General features: G+C 41.5%; 1 protein-coding gene across 1 annotated transcript; it reads right to left on the reverse strand.

Moving 5' to 3' along the window:
• Window positions 1-608: 608 nt before the first annotated feature.
• On the reverse strand, window positions 609-19,042 carry ELMOD1 (ELMO domain containing 1; the record flags this gene model as incomplete). The annotated part of the gene is made up of 10 exons (XM_082002884.1): window positions 609-781; window positions 4,738-4,871; window positions 6,355-6,405; window positions 8,623-8,646; window positions 8,965-9,033; window positions 10,220-10,353; window positions 12,430-12,559; window positions 17,378-17,475; window positions 18,713-18,741; window positions 18,898-19,042. The coding sequence occupies 10 exons, from the start codon at window positions 19,040-19,042 to the stop codon at window positions 609-611; spliced, it is 987 nt and encodes a 328-aa protein (XP_081859010.1).
• Between the last annotated feature and the right edge of the window lie 909 nt (window positions 19,043-19,951).

Here is a 19,951-nt window from a genome sequence, read left to right on the forward strand (position 1 = left end):
ACCATTTGGTATTCATGCAGCTGTGGAGTCCCATTGTAATTCTGCATAAACTTTTCTCACGGAAACTTGTAGCTCATAAGCCTCATTAGTTCTGCATTAAGCATATATGGCCGCATGGAGAAAACTGGACTTTAATATGTTTGCCTGCATCAGATTAAATTACACACATTATTTTCTAGATGAGGTCCAAACATATATTTTGCTTGAAATGCCAGTAGTTATCTTAAAACACACCAAGAAGTTAAAAAGCTTTCACGATACAAGATCCAGCTACTTATTCCACATGTACAAAAACACAGCTAGAGAAATACAATTCAATTGTCAATGCTGAATTATGAGGGAAGTCTAAAAAAATAGAAAAACTCTGATAAACGGACATCAATTCAGAACATAACACTGCATAATGCCGCAATATGAGCACCCATTTCCAATGAGCAATCCCCAGCATGAGAAGCCTAAGGGGATCTACTACGTGTGACAAAAATAGATGAATACTGCACCAAAAACATGCATACAATCGCCATGGTCATTCAGTATGCTAGTGATGGTCTAACTAGTGATCCAACACAAGAGTGAGGCAGTGTTTCCAAATAAAATCAAGTGAGTAACTACATATTGATTAAATTTTCTGACGCAGCAAAATGAGGGCACAGAGCCATCTCTGGATTCTGAAGCTGTTTCAAGATTTGCTTGTGGAATTTCTCTCTGACACGATTGAACTCCATTATGTCCAGTGGATCCTCTTCAATCCAGAATTTGTGGAATTCATGCATTAAGTAGCCTACAAAATAATAAAAAGGGAGAAGTTGAGATAAATACAGTATGTAAAGCCCACATACAAAATTAGAAAAAACCTGCTATTAACAATTATGATTTACACAGAGAATCCCGGTCATTGAAGTCTGACACCTCACAACACTACGCAGGGACAAGACAAAACCCATTTTGGACAAACCCAAAGTTTAATGAGTATTATACATCAGCAGAACTTCTCACAATAAATACAACAAATCACTAGTTGTCCTGACATATGGATACACGAACTAAAACATTAAACTAATGGGTATAAAAGCAGGGGAAGATGCTGCTGACGCTGCTCCACCACCCTTTTGTTTATATTCAAGTTCTGCCTCACAGATATTTCCTCATGGGAATGTTGCTTACTCTCCACTCAAAAAGAACGTGCTCGTAAGTGACATAACAGTTACTATCACCTCTTTCTGTATTAACACCTCGTCCTCATGCGCAATTTTACCTCATGTGTGCATGACCTTGCTGGAAATGGTCCTGAAGAGAAGAATGAAAAGGTGATACACAGAACCACTAGCTTTGGTAAGATATCCCTGTTATAGGAAGGACCTTGATTCCAAAGTGGGTTTAATATACAGGCTCGGATTAAGGCCTTTACTCTCTCAGTTCTGTGCCGTCCTTGGACTCAAAGAGTTTCACTGACAAGAAAAGGACTAGATGACCTTGAAAGGTCCCTTCATACCCAAAGATTCTATGATTCTATGAAAAATGTTACAGCCAGCACCAGGACTTCAATAAACTGGACCCAACCTCTTGATCCCAACTCCCACAGCAGATGAACCATTGAGGAATTATAATCTTTCATCCCAACACAGCAAAAAATGTACAAGTAAGTTTTCTGTATTCCAGAAAGTGAGGCCATTTTTTGTAAAAAAGGATTAATTGCTTTTGTCCATTTATTTCTATTGTATGACAATTACAGCACACATACTTCTAACTTAGATTTCACAGTATATTTGCACAGTGATTATTTTTCCCCCATCATCGATTTGAGAAACTTCATTCAAAAGGTACTTTAAGAACCTTCAAATCTCTTCCATATATTCCAACAGGCACAGTCTGTTTCATTCCAAGAGATATTACTTTCAAAGAAAAGATCAGTAAAACCCCTTTAAAAAAAAAAAACAAACACAAACCAACCCTATATAAAGTGTACAACATCGTTAGATCTTCATCCCCCAAAATCTAGGAGATTTCCAAGAGGTACCTTCTGTACTTCAGCAGTGACTGTGTTGAGCATGCCACTGAGCAATGCAGTTTCATGCATTGCTTGTACGTTCAGAGAATGCAACAGAGCCCAAGAGCAGTGGGACAAATGCAATTCTCAGCTTCACGTGTGTACCCATGGCCTGAGGGAGTAGAAGGGTGCAGATGAGATGACATGGTGGATCAGCATTTAGGAGGTCCATGCAAGTACAACCGTTGTGTTCCTCTACTAGTCAGGCAGCCTGTAGGCATCTGATGCAGCGTAACGGTGTCTGTATTTGAAGGAAATTTGAAGAAAACCTGGGATGACTGCAGTAGGGAGAGGAGAAGAGCAAAGCTGCAAGAGCATAAGAGCAAGGATTTGTCAGACTCAAACAGATGATTTCCGCATGAATTGTCTTTGCTCCAGGAAAGTTTGTCTGTTGATGGGATCAAGTGCACCCTCAGCAAGTCTGCAGATGACACCAAGCTGAGTGGTGCCGTTGACACACCTGAGGGATGGGATGCCATCCAGAGGGACCGGGATAAGCTGGAGAAGCGGGCCCATGTGAACCTCATGAGGTTCAAGAAGGCCAAGGGCAGGGTCCTGCACCTAGGTTGGGGCAACCCCCAGTATGCATCCAGGCTGGAGGATGAAGGGACTGAGAGCAGCCCTGCCGAGAAGGGCTTGGGGGGACTGGTGGATGAAAAGCTGCACATGAGCCGGCAACATGTGCTTGCAGCCCAGAAGGCCAATCATCTCCTGGGCTGCATCCAAAGCAGCGTGGCCAGCAGGTCGAGGGACATGATTCTGCCACTCTACTCCGCTCTTGTGACACCCCACCTGTAGTCCTGCATTCAGCTCTGGAGCCCTCAGCACGGGAAAGACATGGACCTATTGGAGCAGGTCCAGAGGAGGCCATAAAAATGCTCAGAGGGATGGAACACGTCTCCTGTGAGGACAGGCTGAGAGAGTTGGAGTTGTTCAGCCTCGAGAAGAGGAGGCCTTCCAGTACTTCAAGGGGGCTTATCAGAAAGATGGGGACAGACTTTTTAGCAGGGCCTGTAGTGTTAGGACATTCAAAGTCAGGTTGGACAGGGCAAATCCGAGTGGAGAGAGGCCTCGAGCAACCTGCTCTAGTTGAAGATGTCCCTGCTCGCTGCAGGGGAATTGGACTAAATGACGTTTAAAGGTCCCTTCCAACCCAAACTGTTCTATGGTTCTATGATTTCCGTAAAATAATGTCCATTTGATAACCTCAAGTTTTTCCTAGGATCGCAGGCAGTGTTGTAAGAACATCCACCACCTTTACTGGCCCATTACTACACCAGATACCCATGCAAGTTTTATCCCACTTCAGCAGTCATATACACATGGGCTGTACAGGGAAGAGCTGTCAAAAAATCAGCTCTCCCTCCTGCATTTTCATGATAGACTGGCCACGCTGGTCAGCAGACACACTGGTCCTGGGGCACAGTCACAGGTTTAGCCAGCAGAACAGTCCCTCTTGCAGCCAAGACTTTGCCAGTATCAACAAGACACTGTAAAGGTACTAAAACAAGTCTCTTCCCCCTGCTAAATTCAGTGGTGGGGGATTTTACATGCGGCAAAAAAACAGAACCAAGAATAGGATATGAAAATACAGGAGCCAAACCAATCATACTAGAGACATACATTCACATACCTATGGGCACATCAGGAATTTGGTAAAAAGAGTAACCCTTCCAATGAAAACAACCTGAAGATGCGTAAGTGGATATTTAGGTAGAAAATTATCTGTATTTTTTTATTTATCAAGTCAATGACTACCGAAGACAAAAATGCTGCTAAACTGCCCAGATCTCCTATCAGCCAGCCTATCTAGAGCAGCAGCCCAGAAACCATGACAAAAGGGAAAGCTCTGCTACAGTATATCTGCCCACACAAGATTTTGGGTTAATGAGTCTTATTAAATAGCATCCTTTAATATTAATACATTCAATCATACTACTTAAAAAGATGCACAGAACAGTAATATTTGCATTTATACAGTTAAACAATAAAGTATTATACCTGCAAAACCAAAAAATTTGTTACCTGAATAGCCAAACACCAACACGTCCCTCCCTTCCCCCCCCCCCAAAAAAAAACCAAAACAACAAAACCTTTGCAACTGTCATAAGTGTGGAAGACAGTGCATCTTGAGAACTTACAGGTTTCTTGCCTACACATTGAAAAATATTAGAAGTGTTGCTCCCACTGTGCAAGGATGCACAGCATGTCTGTGCCATAGAAGGGATGCTCAAATACAGGGGAAAGTGCTGGGAAAGCATCAGTTTTGAGGGGGGGACAAATCTACCGAAGGGTACAGCGTAACACTTGAATGTGGATGTGGACAGCTTAAGACAGTTGGATTTATGAGGAAGCATCTCTAGAAGCTCTTTAAAGTATCTTAAAGTTTCTTCTTATTATTTAAAACCTATGATAGGAAGGGAACTTGTTCAGGTGCTTAGTGTTATGGGTTTTTTTTCTTTGTTTTGCAATTTTGGTTTTTTTGTTTTGATTGTTCTACCCCTTGGTTTGGTAGTGGCACACATCACGACTCAGAACGTCAGCCAAGTATCCTAAAGACAGGAGAGCAAGACTAGCATGATGTCTGTGTTATGTCAGTAGATTTACAAGATTTGCCTTTTTAAGGCATGGGTAGTACAGAAGAGTTAGCAAGAGTACAAATTATATATTTCCCCACCACCACCACTTACAGAACGTCTGCTGAAAGTGAGTTAGTGTTGGAGCTTCTGGAGCAACGTTGTAGAAATGGGTCTTCAGAGCTCCACTCACAAGCAGGTTGTATGCGAGATCTGTTATGTTAATGCCCACAATGGCAAAAGAATAGCTGTAAGAAAAAGCAGCAACGTTTGTTGACAGTTTGTCTTCTTTCAGCACACTATAATAAACACTGATGACACCAACGCTGCAGATTGTGTGCTACTGAGATGTATTAATTCTCTCCCTCATGAGCTTCCAAGGTAGAGAGGTGGAAAATGAGAACATTTATCCTGCCTGCTTTGTACACTCTAATGGCAGTGTTTCCCTTGTGAAACATATGGTCACAGTTAAACCAGGAGTTTCATTACTGGGCCAACATTCAGTGGAGCAGCACAGATTCATTCCTGAGGAATATGAACAAGCCCAGGCATCCCTGTGCTCGCCTCTGACATGGGGTGAGCACTCCACACGGTGGCTGTGTCTGCAGGGTGACCCATCATTTGCTATTTTAACCCGTCCACCCAACTGGAATGCATTACACACAGCTAGGAACATCAGGTTTCGACAGTCAGTCCTATAAAGACATTCATATGGCTAAAAAGCCTGAGAAAACAATCCATCTGAGTCAGCTCCAATTTGTTCCTAACAAAAGAACTCGATACGCAGGCCAGAAAACAGGCACAAACCTAAGAGCATGCTGGAAACAGAAATAAGAAAGTCAGACTCATGAAGGAAAACCCTGTCCTGCTAAGACAAATCAACAAGGAAAGTATATTTAGACACAACAGAACTCAGAAATTGGAAGTTATTTAACTTGTGAGCCTGTTGCATAAAGAACGCATTTCTGGCAGTGACTATTTCCCAAGAAAACATATAAGTGTCCCACACTAACATTTAGTGATAAAAGCAAACTTGTTTAGTTACTCAGTGATTTTTTTGTTGTTGTGCTGTTGTTTTTTTTTCCCTCTAAACACAGCTGTCTTCTGTAGACCATCCTGGGTATTTTTTCAGTTATCTCTATCAAGCAAAACACTTTTATTTCAGGAGGAAAAAATAATAAATATGAGTCCAGAAATTAACCACAACATGAGGCTTGATGGCAAGTTTCACAGAAAAATTAAATACAGGCATTAAAATGTTGTATTACAGATTTTCAGATACACTTAGAAGGAACATCCAGTTCCATACTCACAAATAATGCAGCTATACCAAAGCTACTGCTTAAGAAGAAAAAAACTTCACTACTATTTCTTCCCTATTATACTTCACTGAAAGGAGATCAGAACCTACCCTGACAGTAAGAAGTGAGACTTGATCACATTATGTGTTAAGAAGAATTAAATAGATATTCATTACTGCGCTATTCATAGCACACAGAGAAAGCTTCTCCTTGCTACAAATTTTTGGGTTATTTTTCATAATACTCACTTCAAAGTGCTTCTACTGTAATTTTTGATCAAAACCAAGGTGTGGTTAAGACAATACATATTAGTATGTACACTGAAGTTTCCTTTAAAAAGTAACCAGGAAACACCTTTTTCCCCTCCAATATACAGCATCATTGTTAACTATTGTGTTTGTGGCAACTTAAAAAAAAAAATTAAACTTACCCAATTGCCTTGTCAAACTTCTTCTTCTCCCATTCGGCTTTACTGAATTGACTAAGGGGAAAAAGAGATTTATAATCCAGATATTGCCATGCATTACTAACTGACAAATATTTTCTATTTCTCCAATATTGTAACATTGACTGGACACAGTATTTTACCCCCATTCATATGGCTAGTCACATTTAACTCTGCTTTTGACTGAATGGATTGGTATAAAAGGACTTGAAATGGGTAACTGGCTTTATAGCATTGCTGATAAAATCGTCTCATTGTTACAAACTATGAGCCTACGCTAGTGCTGTCAGTAAAATACAGTTATTTTCTATATTGACCACAAAGATGATCCATTTCAATTAAGTCTAAGCTATATAAAAACTTTAAAATATTACATTTCTTTTAACTAATCCAAGGTGGTTTTAGCCTTTTGTGTTTTCAGGCATATACATGACACTCATCACTGGAAGCATAATTCACCTTTGTAGGTGACTGGAAGTAGGAAGCATGATTCATCTTTGTAGGCTGTGGCATAATGTCAGTTACAAAACCCCAAGCAAACATGAAGTATACTCCTCTGATAGAATGTTTTTATGTCCAGCCAAATTAGAAGCCACTCAAGAGCCAAAAATAAACAACAATATTTCCTATTATTTGGCACAATAATGCAGAGCTTTTCAAGGACACAGAGAGCCCCTCCATTAAAACAAAATTAGTTAGGGAACAGATTGATCTTAGACTAAATTTCAGCCGTTCAGTAAGTTTCATTTAAAAAAGCTGTGTGATGCAACCAGCCAGCTGACATCCCACTAACTGGGTTTTAATCTACTCAAATGGAGCAAGTTTAGCAGAAACTGTTGCCTGCATTCATCACCACCTAAAAGCAGGAACAGAACCAATCCTAACCAGTGGGCTACTTACATGCCTGTGGGGTTTTTGCCTTGGTAAGGCGGATCAGAGTTTGCAAGCTTTAGATCCCAAATTACAGACAGCCATGTGTGAAAGCATTGCTCTTGGACTATACTTGAACTACAATAAGTATATCCTACACTAAAAACAATCCCCTGAACTTAATGTAAATACGGTATTTAAAAATTGTTGACATCATATTAAAGATGCTAATAGGTTCATGCCCATCCTGACCCGAGTGTTACCCGGTGGCATGCGTGAGGACAAAACTTCACCTCCCAAATGGCTTAGCATACAAGAATACATCAGTCTTCATTCATTCCCTAAAATCTTAAGCATCTTTGTAGGCTGTGGCATAACGTCAGTTACAAAACCCCAAGCAAACATTGAATAATAAAAGGTGGCACATGTAGGATGTGGACAAGTAATGCAGTTCAACAGAAATAGAAATTACATTGCTCACTATCACATCAGAAACCAGCATAGCTGCTAAGCAACCACACCAGGAAGAACACCACGGGCACCACCAGCAGCATCTACTTTCTACTGAATGCTCTTTCAAGGGATAGAAATCGTACGTGCTCACACAGCACTCCAAGACAGTCCTTGGTAATCAAACATGTAAATGAAGAACACTGATGTGTTCCAAGTGCTTTTAATCACAAAATTGCCATTGGGAACTCAAACACAAAATACTGAGGAGATCAAAAGGTTCACAGGATTCAGATGTGGACCTGCTGTATGGATATCTAACATTACTGATAGAAGACAAATGTCTTTTAAGGCAACTGATTACTACGTAACTGGCTAAGAGGCATCTCCCATCCCCCCCCGGGAAATTATGGAATAAGTCTCCTAGCCACAAATCATTCACAACACAAAATTTTTGCCACTTGAATCTACCTGATCTCTCAACAGTCAGGACAACAGACCAGCCAGATTATACCCTCATTATTGAAGGCAGCCAGAATATGTGACTATAAAGGGGCCTCCTAACAAGTCCTTGGCTACTTTTGATCACCAAGTCAGTCACAGCTGTTGTGACCATAGTGGCATTGCTTAGACTTTTTCCCTACAGATAGAAGTCACCCAAAATTTGTTTGTTAAGCCTGGTACTAAATAGGTCTAAAATACAGTCCTTTAGCTACATCAAGTAAGGCTGATTTCATTCTTTATATATAAGCATGCTCAGATATACCCAGTGTTGCACCATCAGCTACACTCGAGTTAACTTTACAGAAAGGAATACAGATCTCTTGATGTTGCAACAAAGATTCTCAGTTTATAACATGGCAAACTGCAGTACGGTTTGATCTTTGTTTACATGTAGAGTCTCATAAAACTAAGAGAAAAGAAAAAAAATACCTTATTTCCTTCTTAGTGACTTCCCTTCATTATGAAAAGACAAAAGAATTGAAAGAAAGGTAAATAAAAATACAAAAAAATCACTGGAAATTAGAAGTATAAGTGAAAACATTTAACAGAGTGTAACTATTTCTAAGATTCAGTATATATTTGCCTCTTGGACTTGATCGGTTTTCAGGATCAGCACTTGAAAACAGATAGCATGTGGCAATACGCTACCTGTTGGGCAATACCCAAGCCTATGCCCAACAAAAAGAAAGAAAAAAACCCAGCACCACCACACACATCCCTCCCCCCAGCACAGTACTCTCTCGAGTTATTTTTTCTTGACTTGAGCATTACCTGTATTTAGGCTGAAGAGAATCAGAGAGAACTTGCTGAGCTACCTCAGTGTCCCATTCAGCAAAATACCTGCAGAGATGTATGTTTAGGGTGAATTGTTAAAGAAACACAACAAAATACACACGCTTTTAAAGGTCACTACATGAGTTATGCAGTATGAGTAGCCTTTAATGTGTTAAATTTATTAAGCTACCAGAAACCCAAAATGAAAGAGAAAAGCAGCCTCAAATTACAAGTGCAATCCTGTAAGTGGTTAGTAAACGTGCATTACCAGAGTCCCCTTTCTACCCACCCTACAGAAAGTCAGTTGCTTATTACTAGAGCGTGTTGGCTGCTGGGCTCAAGAGAAAGCAGTTCAGGCTTCTTGATCTGGCAGATTCATTAAGCAAGATAACAGTCATCACAGGAGACTTAAGAAATTAAATACGTGGTAGGGATTCATCTCCACTGGAAGTTCAAAGCCAGAGTCAAGAGACTAGATCCTCAACTGAGCTTTGCTAGAAAACAACATATGGACCGTGGATGATTTACATCCTTCAATCTGTAAAAGAAAATACCTTTCCCCTCATAGGCAGAGGTTATTTTACCAAACATTTCTAAATTATGTAACTACCTGGAGTAGATACAAGGGTTGGAGGAAATAAGAGGCATTGATCAATTCCTGAATTACCAACTTCTTACCAACAATTACAGTACCGACACCTGGTGTGCGTGAGGCGGAAGGGAGGAGCGATGTAAACTCACTGCTTCATTTTGAGTATCAACAGAAATTAAAGTAGTCCAACTATGGACGACTGTCATCAGTGGCTGCACTTCAAGTGTTTTGCTTAAGATTTCTGCATGAAATTCCCAAACAAGAAAGCTGAGCAGTAACATAACCCTCCCACTTACCCACTTCCAGGGCATTTTGTTTAAGGAGGTCTATATATTTGTTAAAAAGTATTTTACAGTTTCTTTCTTGTGGGAAGAGTGCTAACGTACTGTGTCACAGAGAAACAAAAAAAAAAAAAAAAAAAAAGGGCTTAGCAAGCAGTGTTACTGAGTTGAATTAGGAATACTGAAAGAAAGAAAGAAGACCCCTTTGAGAAGAGAAACCCTCCAAAAATTGGGATAGCAAGTAAATTCTTTCATTTTTATATGAAGTTCCTAACACTCTTCTAAGTTATTCCCACAGTACTTGCTAAAGATCTGCAAGTGATGCTGCTTTTCATGACTTCAGACGTACATAAACCCATCTACAGAGGAAGATACTTACACCAAGTTATATAAGCCCAGGAGACCCATCCCTCTGAAGTCAGTTTTAGGATCGTCACCTTGGAAACCAATTTCACACCACTGCTTCGAAATCCGAGCTTTCAGTGGCGAGCTGGGCTTCAAGCACTTCCACAACTAGGAAGATTACAGGTAAAACATAATTAATCTTCCACATATTAGTATGGATTTTTCTTCTCTTCAAACCAAGCTAAGTATCATGTAGCATCACTGTGTTGCTGTCCCAGCAACCCAAATATAAATTCAAATTAAGTTTCTTGGGGTGACAAGGGTGGGAGGGAAATCCCAAACTACTCTCAAGTATCACAGACATTTCAGCCCTACAAGGCCCTTCCAACCATATTGGCAGCTGCTGTAACATCTCGCACAAGGACTTGTTTTGTTCATGCTTTGTGCGGCAAACTAGCGTCTGCCTCCATAAGCACAGAGACAGGAATGGGCTGGAATTTGGTTGTAAATCACTGACAGAGCAGCAGGCAATCAGCCCTCAGGTCCCTGAGGCTCTGCAGCAATCTTTTCTCCAGCATCTTTTGCAAGTCTCTGGACGGGTTATAAATCAGGAGTGCTGGACTTGGCTACCACAGTGCTAAAGAACAAATTGGAGAACATTTTAAAAAAAAAAAAAAAATCCATACAAGAATAGCATGTGCCACCTTCATATTTAACTAAAGGGTAAATCATTCATTGATCTCACATTTGGGGAAAAAAAAAAAAAAAAGACAAAGTGGTTTCACAAGCCAGATCCTCAGCCAGAATAAATCTACTTCACTGCACCAGTCCAGCAACTTCAGTGCCTAAATATCATGTTTAGCTTTAGCTAGACACCTCACCTAAAAGAAGCCTAAACCGGTATGCCTGGCAAATACATACCTTTCTGCACACCTCATGTGTCATAATACACTTAGCAAAGTATGAGTTTGTTATAAGAAATCAGATGTTCTCCATAACCCATAAGTTGGTGAGTAGGGCCTCAAGAAATGCAGTTAGACAAAGCCTACCCAAGGGAGAGCTGTATGCACATTTTCCAAATAACCCCCCCCGAAATGGTATTAATTTTAGCAATTCTAACTGCATTTAAAATGAAATGTCTTAGGAAGCTTAAAACTTCAATGCTTTCACTTTGTAATGACTGCATAAAGCATCATTGTTTAAATCATATTTGCTATCTATCTTGTTCATCCATTGAGAGTAAATACAGTATTATTCATTAGTTCAATCACATTAAGTTCATCTTTCTCTCATTCATAAAGTGCCCTCCTGGTAAACATGAATAAATGATAAGATATTAGGAGCTTGAATTACCCATTGCAGAGATCACTTAGCGGAATACCTGCAAGGAATGAAAAGCAACTGGCCTATTCTTCCCCAGCGTGGGCTGGAAACAGAATTAAACCCTTGGCCATACTTCCATTTCACATGAGAATTCGCAAAAGCAAAATGCCCGCTGTAAACAAGCGCTCATACACAGGTTACACTGGAGGCAGATGGTGAAACTGATATTTTCTTCAACATTGCGAGTTTTACAATATAAACTGCACCGTTTAATCTCCCCTCAGACAAATGCTCAGTTTCCATTCTGCTTTTATTCTCCTGCAGTTATGTTTTTAAAGCACTTGCGTGACTACACATCGTTGCTGACATGATTCTCAGGAGCATCTAAGAACCAGGACCTGGCCCTTACAGGCTGGGTGACTAGGACGGGAGACCACAGCCAGCTCCTCAGTGCTCCTCACCTGTGAAAAGCTCACGATGAAAGCTAGAGTTTTGCCATTGGGATACACAGACAAGCTCTATCAAAAATCCAAGCTATTTAGAAAAAAAAAAAAATAGTTTTTCTTGTTAGGAGAGAAAAATACCCTTCTCACCTTGAAGAAGGGTGCACAGAAGTAGGATATACATCTATTTTTTCCAGAGCTCACAGTACAGAGCTGTTAACTGCAGTAAGAGCTGCGTATCCAGTGCCTAGACATAGTCCAGCCAAGGGACATCCGTTCATCAACCAGGGAATGAGCTGCTTGCTTGGCAGGTGTTACACCCAGACTAGATTAATATGCTGTATAGCCTCATCTTAAAACAGGTACAGGATAGAGGAAGGCAACAACGCCTCTCGGTGTTTTAAAGAGGTTTATAAATCAAGCCATTTGGAGCAGGCATGAAAAAAGGATGCCCTCTAAGTACCTCTTAAGCACCTACCTTGAGAAGCATTTCCTCATGTTGCGGATTCTCCGAATCATACTGTTCTCTGCGCAGCTTTTCAACCTCTGCAATCAGGTTTCTGTACCCCACAATCTGCAGCAGGCACGCCTGAAGAGATACTCCCAACCTGATGGGGGGGATAAGGAGCAACGTAATCCAACTGTCATATGTTAACCATGAAACAGCACTACAGTGTACATACTTGCTTAATTCATATGAGTAATGTTATGTCAATGAATTGATAGTCTAACACTTTAATTACAATGGGAGAATTTCCAAGAGATTGGTATTACATAAAACAAGGCCTTGTGAAATGCATAGTCTTATTTAGTGCATTCCTTAGATAATAAAATTTGGGATTTTTAAAAAATTTTTGAACTGTGAATTTTCACACACTGAAATCTCATTGTAACTATACACAGCTGTGTTAAACACCTGCTACAAGCACATCACTGAATCTCTCCTCTCATGCAAATGGCAGCTTCTCAAACAATGCCCTGAGACCAGAGATGTGAACTTAAAAAGAGGTGGGTGGGGAACTCAGTAAAAAGCTAAAAATATTCATTTTGCTTCCATGCCACAAAAGCTCACATAAAGCAGCCAAAACCCTGAAGTACTGTAGTTCAAAGATCTGCCTCTAGAGTCTTTTTTCCCAGTCTCCTGTTAAGAATCACCATAATGGCTCTCCCTTCATTATAATGCAGATTTTACATTTCCTTTTTATATTTCCTGATGCATCACTAAAAAAACCCAAAACAAAATACCTCCCCCAAGCAAAACAAACAAACAAAAAAATCAAACCAAACATGTGGCTTCCGAGGCTTTACGTTGCAGAGACTTACTTAGTTTTAGGTTCGGATTTTGTAATCATAGAGTCTTTGGGTTGGAAGGGACCTTCAAAGGTCATCTAGTCCAACCCCCCTGCAATGAGCAGGGACATCTTCAACTCCAGCAGGTAGCTCAGAGCCCCGTCCAACCTGACCTGGAATGTTCCCAGGGATGGGGCATCTACCACCTCTCCAGGCAACCCCTGCTAGTGTCACCACCCTCATTGTCAAAAATATTAAATACAAGTCATGTAGTACACAACTGCCATGCTCGTAAGAATACTGATTATGTATGGGACTAAACTCTTTACTTTTTAATAATGTTTGAAGTTATCTGAACACGTACTGTGAATTCGGAAGGCACAGTTAGATGCGTACCCTCATTCCTCTGTGGAACACAGACTGCGCTAATATGAAGCTGCACAGGTTCCTCATCTGTCTTGTTTGATATACAGAAACATTTTGTTTATGCTGTAATACTGTAAATTTTCTGAGCAGAAGGATTTTCACCGCTTATCTTTTGAGATTAATCTACAGAATCAGAGATGTCATCTTAGGTAATTTCTCTTGCTGCAATTTCATGCTATTTGTGGCTATAACCCTTTTGGAATAACCTGTGCAGTGTTTTCCCTCCTTTGCTGTTTTTTTGGGTGTGTGGTTTTTTTCTCTCTCTCTCTCTCTAAACATGCTTCTCTTGCTATAACCTACAGTTTTACAGAAAGGCTGCATTTCAAAGAAAGCTGAAAAGCCTGACAAGACTGCACATGAATTGCTGTAGTGCATCAGTAAATCACAGCCATAATGTTTTTAACTACTCTCTAACCTCAGAATAGTTTAGAGCAGAAGACCACAGGCAGTGGCAAAGCACAGCAATCATATATTAAGAGAATAGATATATTTTTAAGTTCCGAGTTGCGCAACATCTACAAAGCAAGCCATGTTTGCACTTTTTCTAAAGCCAGTCAGATGCCCCAGCAGCACCCAGCAGAGGACATGGGCGAGCGGCTGATGCCCCAACGTCTCCTCCCTGTGCTGGCGGTTCTCAGAGCACAGGAACAACCTGCCCGGGCTTGCACCCCCACCCCACTCAGCCCCAGGTGCTCCACGAGATGGAGGCGAGCCTAAAACTGGCAGTATTTCACAGCCTGCTACCACAGGTAGCGCAGACTGCCCGTGTCACCGCCTGGTCATTCCAGCTGCTTGCTCCCACCACGAGACACACGGCCTGTTATCCCGGCGGTGCCGATGAAGGGCCCCCTCTCTCCAGGTCACAGCAGCTCACAGCATCCAAGAACAGCTCAGTGCAAACACCCCAGGGATGCTCGTTCAGCTCTGCAAAGATGCTACGGTAACAAAACTAACTGCCTACAGATTTGCAGAAACACATATAGCATGACACATGGCCCCTTGTCCTTACCCCGGGAGATTTCACGTCTCTACTATACAAGGAAAGGCCAGAAGAAAGGGTCAGAGCTGCTGAACAAGACAGTTTGGACGCAGGTTTTTTTATGTTCAAGAGTAGGCAAGCCAATAGATTTTCCTTAATCCTGTCTAAAGAAATAGCTGACCTGCTTTTGCTGAAGCTTCTCCAGAAAAATTTAGTATAAAATAAACAGCTCACATGTAAAACTTCAGTGCAGATGCTTAAAGTTTAGCAGAACTATGATTAATTTAATATGAGTTATTTAGTGGCAGGGTGCATATCTATGTATGAGGTACCACCTCGCATGTCCCAGGCCCTTATTTCTCACTGTTTTAAAGAGATATTTCACCAAATTGGGGGTGTGGTGTGTGAAAGACCGAGTCCTATAAAATGTTGAGTGCATGGGTTCCAGTCCAAAAAAATTAATCACTTGTTCTGTGCCAAGCATATGACCACCACCTGGATTAAACAAAAAATAGTTAAGGTTGTTGGGTTTTTTTAGTTGTTTTTTGGGGGAAGGTTGGTGGTTTGTTTTTGTTTGTTTTTTTTAAATATTAGGAACAGATCACTCAAAATGTAACAAGGTTTGGGGGCCTGGTTCAAGCAAGCAGAAGTCATTTGCACCTCTGTGCTTGCTCTCTTCGGGAAGACAGCATTTCTTCAGAGGCCAAAGGCAATGCCATAAGGAGAATACTATTGTAATGAATTCCTTGTTTTTTCTTGGAATTATTCCACCCAGCTACCCAAGGGTCCAACATGGAGAAGGGAGTAATCGAATCAGCCTGACTGCTAACACTGCAGTTACTGATGTCCACAGGCCAGGCTCCGAGCTGAGCACATTTACATCCTGCAGTTTTTCCTCATGTGTCACCGTCACTAATTTTGCCATCACTGATTTTTTTCCAAATTTCAGCTATCAGCATCCTGTGCAAGACAGGAGTACCAGAGCTGTGACACCCTCCTCAGATGGTCAGCCTCTCAGCATGGTGTCGCATCCACTTGAAGTGGCTGCTTTTTCATCACCCTCCCTTTGAAAGTCATGTGGGCAAGGTTCTGTGAAGTGACATCCCTGGAAATGCTCTGGGCCCACTCCCAGAAAAACTTCACAGGGCCCTCACCTATGAGAATGAGGTGTTTTCTTTGTCTTGTTTCTCTTACTTTCTTCCCTTCTTTAATGGTTGAGTGGCCATTTTTTTCAATCCGGGTGGACAGCAGCCATAGAATCTTTGAGCTGGAAGGGACCTTTAAAGGTCATCTAGATCAACCCCTCTACAATGAGCAGGGACATCTTCAGCTACATCAGGGTGCTCAGAGCCCCATCCAACCTGACCTGGAATGGTTCCAGCAATGGGGCATCTACCACCTCTCTGGGCAACCTGTGCCAGGGTTTCACCACCCTCAGTGTGAAAAATTTCTTCCTTAGATCTAGTCTACACCTGCCCTCTTTTAGTTCAAAACCATTACCCCTTGTCCTATCGCAACAGGCCCTGCTAAAAAGTCTGTCCCCATCTTTCTTGGAAGCCCCCTTTAAGTGCTGGAAGGCTGCAATAAGGTCTCCCTGGAGCCTTCTCTTCTCCAGGCTGAACAACCCCAGCTCTCTCAGCCTGTCCTCATAGGAGAGGTGTTCCATCCCTCTGAGCATTTTTGTGGCCCTCCTCTGGACCCGCTGCCACAGGTCCATGTCTTTCCTGGCATGTCCACAACAGTTGTCTCTCAAGTTAGAGAGACATCCAGTGTCCTCTATTTCCTCTATCATCAGTGAGGCCTCATTTTAAGACTACCCAGTTACTGTCCATTTCACTGGGGTGTAGGGCTGGGGGGTCATTCCTGTAATGAGACGGAAAAAAAAATTATATTTTTTCCAACTGAGCTTTTGGGTTTTGTTGTTGCAGCAAGACCTTGGGACCACCTTACCTTTTGATGCTGATCACTTAAAGAAAAGCAGCTATCAATTTATGGATGCCCATTTTGGATTACGTACATCAATTTCAAGTTTGGAAGAGGAGTGAACCTCAGACTAATCACCTGACTAATACAAGCTTCAACATTTCTCCCACTGATTCCTGACCTAGACCGTCTTGTGCCTTAAGCTAGGGGCTGAGAGGTAAGGCAACCACAAAAGTGTTATCGCTTACTCTTCAAATACATGCTTGTAAATTTAATGGTTTGTTGTCAATCTCTTCTTACCATTAAGATCTTGTACTATTAAAAGAATGTCAGCTATGTTGTATCATTAAAACTTGTGTTTGGATAGTTAAAGGCAATTTTAAAATATAAATCAGTTGTGGTTGGTGTATACCGTTTACATCAGTTACAACAGGATGATTTCTTCCCTACTTAAAAGGGGAAGTCTTGCTAAGAAGCCATCACTGTCACTGCCAGGACCACCTGCCTTGGTTGTATTTTATCCCTGGGGAATTGGCCCCCACAAATCAATGCATCAACAATATACTAAGACAGCATGATTCAGGAAGCAGCTAGATAAAGAGACTCAGGACTTGCCTATTACAGTCACCATAAAAGATCATTCATTTTTCCATCAGCTTTTTGACAGCAAAGCTTAAGTTGGAGTTTTATGCTGAGAGACAGAATTCAGCTTCAAATCGCGTGCCATGATCGCTATGGAGAACCACGTTTCTAGGCACTGAAGAAATCAATAATTCCCATTTGTTTTGTAAGGAAGCCATGGACTTACTGTGGATTTATATCTGAATTAATCCTTTTCAGCTCCATGATGTCATCTATAGTTTTTTCAATAGCATCAGGGTGAACACTTACTGAAGTTTGCAGCCGCTAAAAAGAGGTTTTAAACACATATTAATTCTTATGGAAACTATTAAGTTAACAATAGTAAATTTGGTACCCAAAAAACTAGATTAAGAGCCCAGAAGACCCAACTCAATATGTATACACACCTTTGCAGTCTGTTCAACCCTACTGACTAGTTTCAGAGCACCAGCTTAGTTGCTGGCTGGGTTAAACCACAACAGAACTCTAGTCGCTTCACCGTGCTCTTGTAGTCAATCACATTTCTGTGGTGGCTGCCAGTGAAGATGATCTGCACTAAGGCCTTTGATCAAGAAGCAGCTTCAGATCATCCATCTAATTACACTGAAATTGCTAGCCTTCATTTGACACCCCCTCTCCCAGACATGTTGCAGTAACACAGCAAAACATTTTTCCTTTCTCTTACATGTCATTGCACTTTGTAGAGATGCCCCTGGAAGTTCAGTATTCAAGAAAATCAACATGGCTTCCAAAAATTAAGAGGTTGAACTTTCTGGTGCTTGTCTCAAAACTATACGATGCTTAAATACAGACCTTTTAAATAAGAGTCTGCCTTTCTGTTTGTGCTAGAAGTATATTTGGAAGCACCATGGTGAACTATGAGCTATATGACATAGTTTTTGCTAATGTTTAGGTAAGGGTTTCAACATCACCGATTTTCATGCCAAAGAGAAATGAACGGCTGAATGATGCTATTTAACATGTACACAAATGTTTTGTGAGAAGAATTTAGGTTAGCACAACCAGTGCTACAGTGAAAGGATAACGTGACAGAGGCTCTTCTCCATTAACGTATTTAAAAAGAAAGCAGAGAACAAAGTTGTCTTGGCTATACAGGTACTGCTGCCTTCAGCCTCTTTTATACCTGTTTCCAGGCAAAACAACTGTGGTGTAAAGTGTGTAAACGACTGACTGTACGTTACAGAAATTCTAAGACAGGAGGAGGAATCAAGCCAAGAACTCCTAAATTACAACACATCACATCATCTCCACCATGACCTGTTGCTCCCTTGATTCCATCAGTCCCATGGCGTACTTGTCCCTGGAGCACAGGACACTCTCCCTGACTTTGCAAGATCACCTGCTATTGCAGACACAGGACCCTTTTCAGTAGAAGATGGTTTTAATGTAAAATCATAATCAAACCTTAAAGTGATTTTTTTGTGGTGAGCAAACAGCAGACTGAGCAAACCAAGTGCACAGGATGCAACAAAAAAGGTGAATGATGAGATCTTTCACTCACCTTACTTTTTGAACCTTTCAGTGATGCCTCTGTAAGAGAACAGTATTTGAAAGCATCATGTCAGACAAGCTAAGTTTATATTGGATTGATTTAGCTATTTATTTATTTCTAAGAATGAGGTCATACTATTTTTAGCACATGCAGAAAGGTACAAAGGCATGCAGAATGAAGGATTTTGCAGTTACCTATTTTCATAGTCCTGGCAGCTCCAGGCTTGGTATTGTAACAGATCCTTTGTAATTCACATCGACCCGTTAGTTTCCTGACCACGAATTTCAGGCAGCGCCACAAGCATTTGCAATAGAAGTACAGGCATACCTGGACAAACATCCTGGCGGGAGGGGGGCGGAGAAAGAAAGAAGCAGCCTGAAAATAAGAGTCTTGAGCAGAGTTTGTTTCAACAAGGTCATCACCCAAACAGAAGATACTTCCTCACCCCAAATTCCCACTGCCCAAGGGTACCTTTAAAGCAAAAGCAGCATTCACACTGCAAACGTTTATCCTGGCAAGTGTTAAATCATGCTTTTTAGCCTTAACCAACAAGAAAAAAAAAGCAATACACAAAGCACCAGAACTGGAAGCACAGAATAAATCAACTCCAGAGTTCGCAAGAGATTATCTCTAGAAAACTCTTTGTCTCCTTAAAATAAAAGGCCGTATAGATCCTATTAATGCTTTGGGGAAACAGGACTTCATGGGGAGGGAGCAGAGCTCACCCTGTTGTCATGGCTGCTGAAGATCCAGGGAGCCACTACACCCTGGCTTGGCTTTGCCTCTGCATCCAGCTGCTCCGAGCAGAGCGGCTAGTTATCCTGACAAACATGAATCAACATTCATGTCAGGTCCCTAAGAGTGAAGAGGAATGACCAAGGAAACCAAAGCTTCCCTGATTTGGGAGAAAAGGTGTGTAAGAACCTGTCCTGAGGACTGCCAGTTCTTCCCAAGATCAGCTTTTATACAGCACTGACGCTGTGCAACTTCCCAAAGTACAGAACTGATAGTAAGCCAAGAAAGCCCTCACTAGGATAATGCACCCAGTTTTGAGCCCCAGCAATACAAGCCAGACTTTGACAAACTGGATGGATTTCAGTGGAAGCCCCCCGAGATGGTGGGGCTGGAGCACAGGCCCTGTGAGCAGAGGCTGGGATAGCTGAGCTTGTTCAGCTGGAGCAGAGATGGCTTCAGGGGGACCTAACAGCAGCACCCAGTGCCTGTGGGAAGCTCACGGAGGAGACAGAG

Source organism: Phaethon aethereus, assembly GCF_964289735.1.
Source record: "Phaethon aethereus genome assembly, chromosome: 1".
Lineage (NCBI taxonomy): Eukaryota > Metazoa > Chordata > Aves > Phaethontiformes > Phaethontidae > Phaethon > Phaethon aethereus.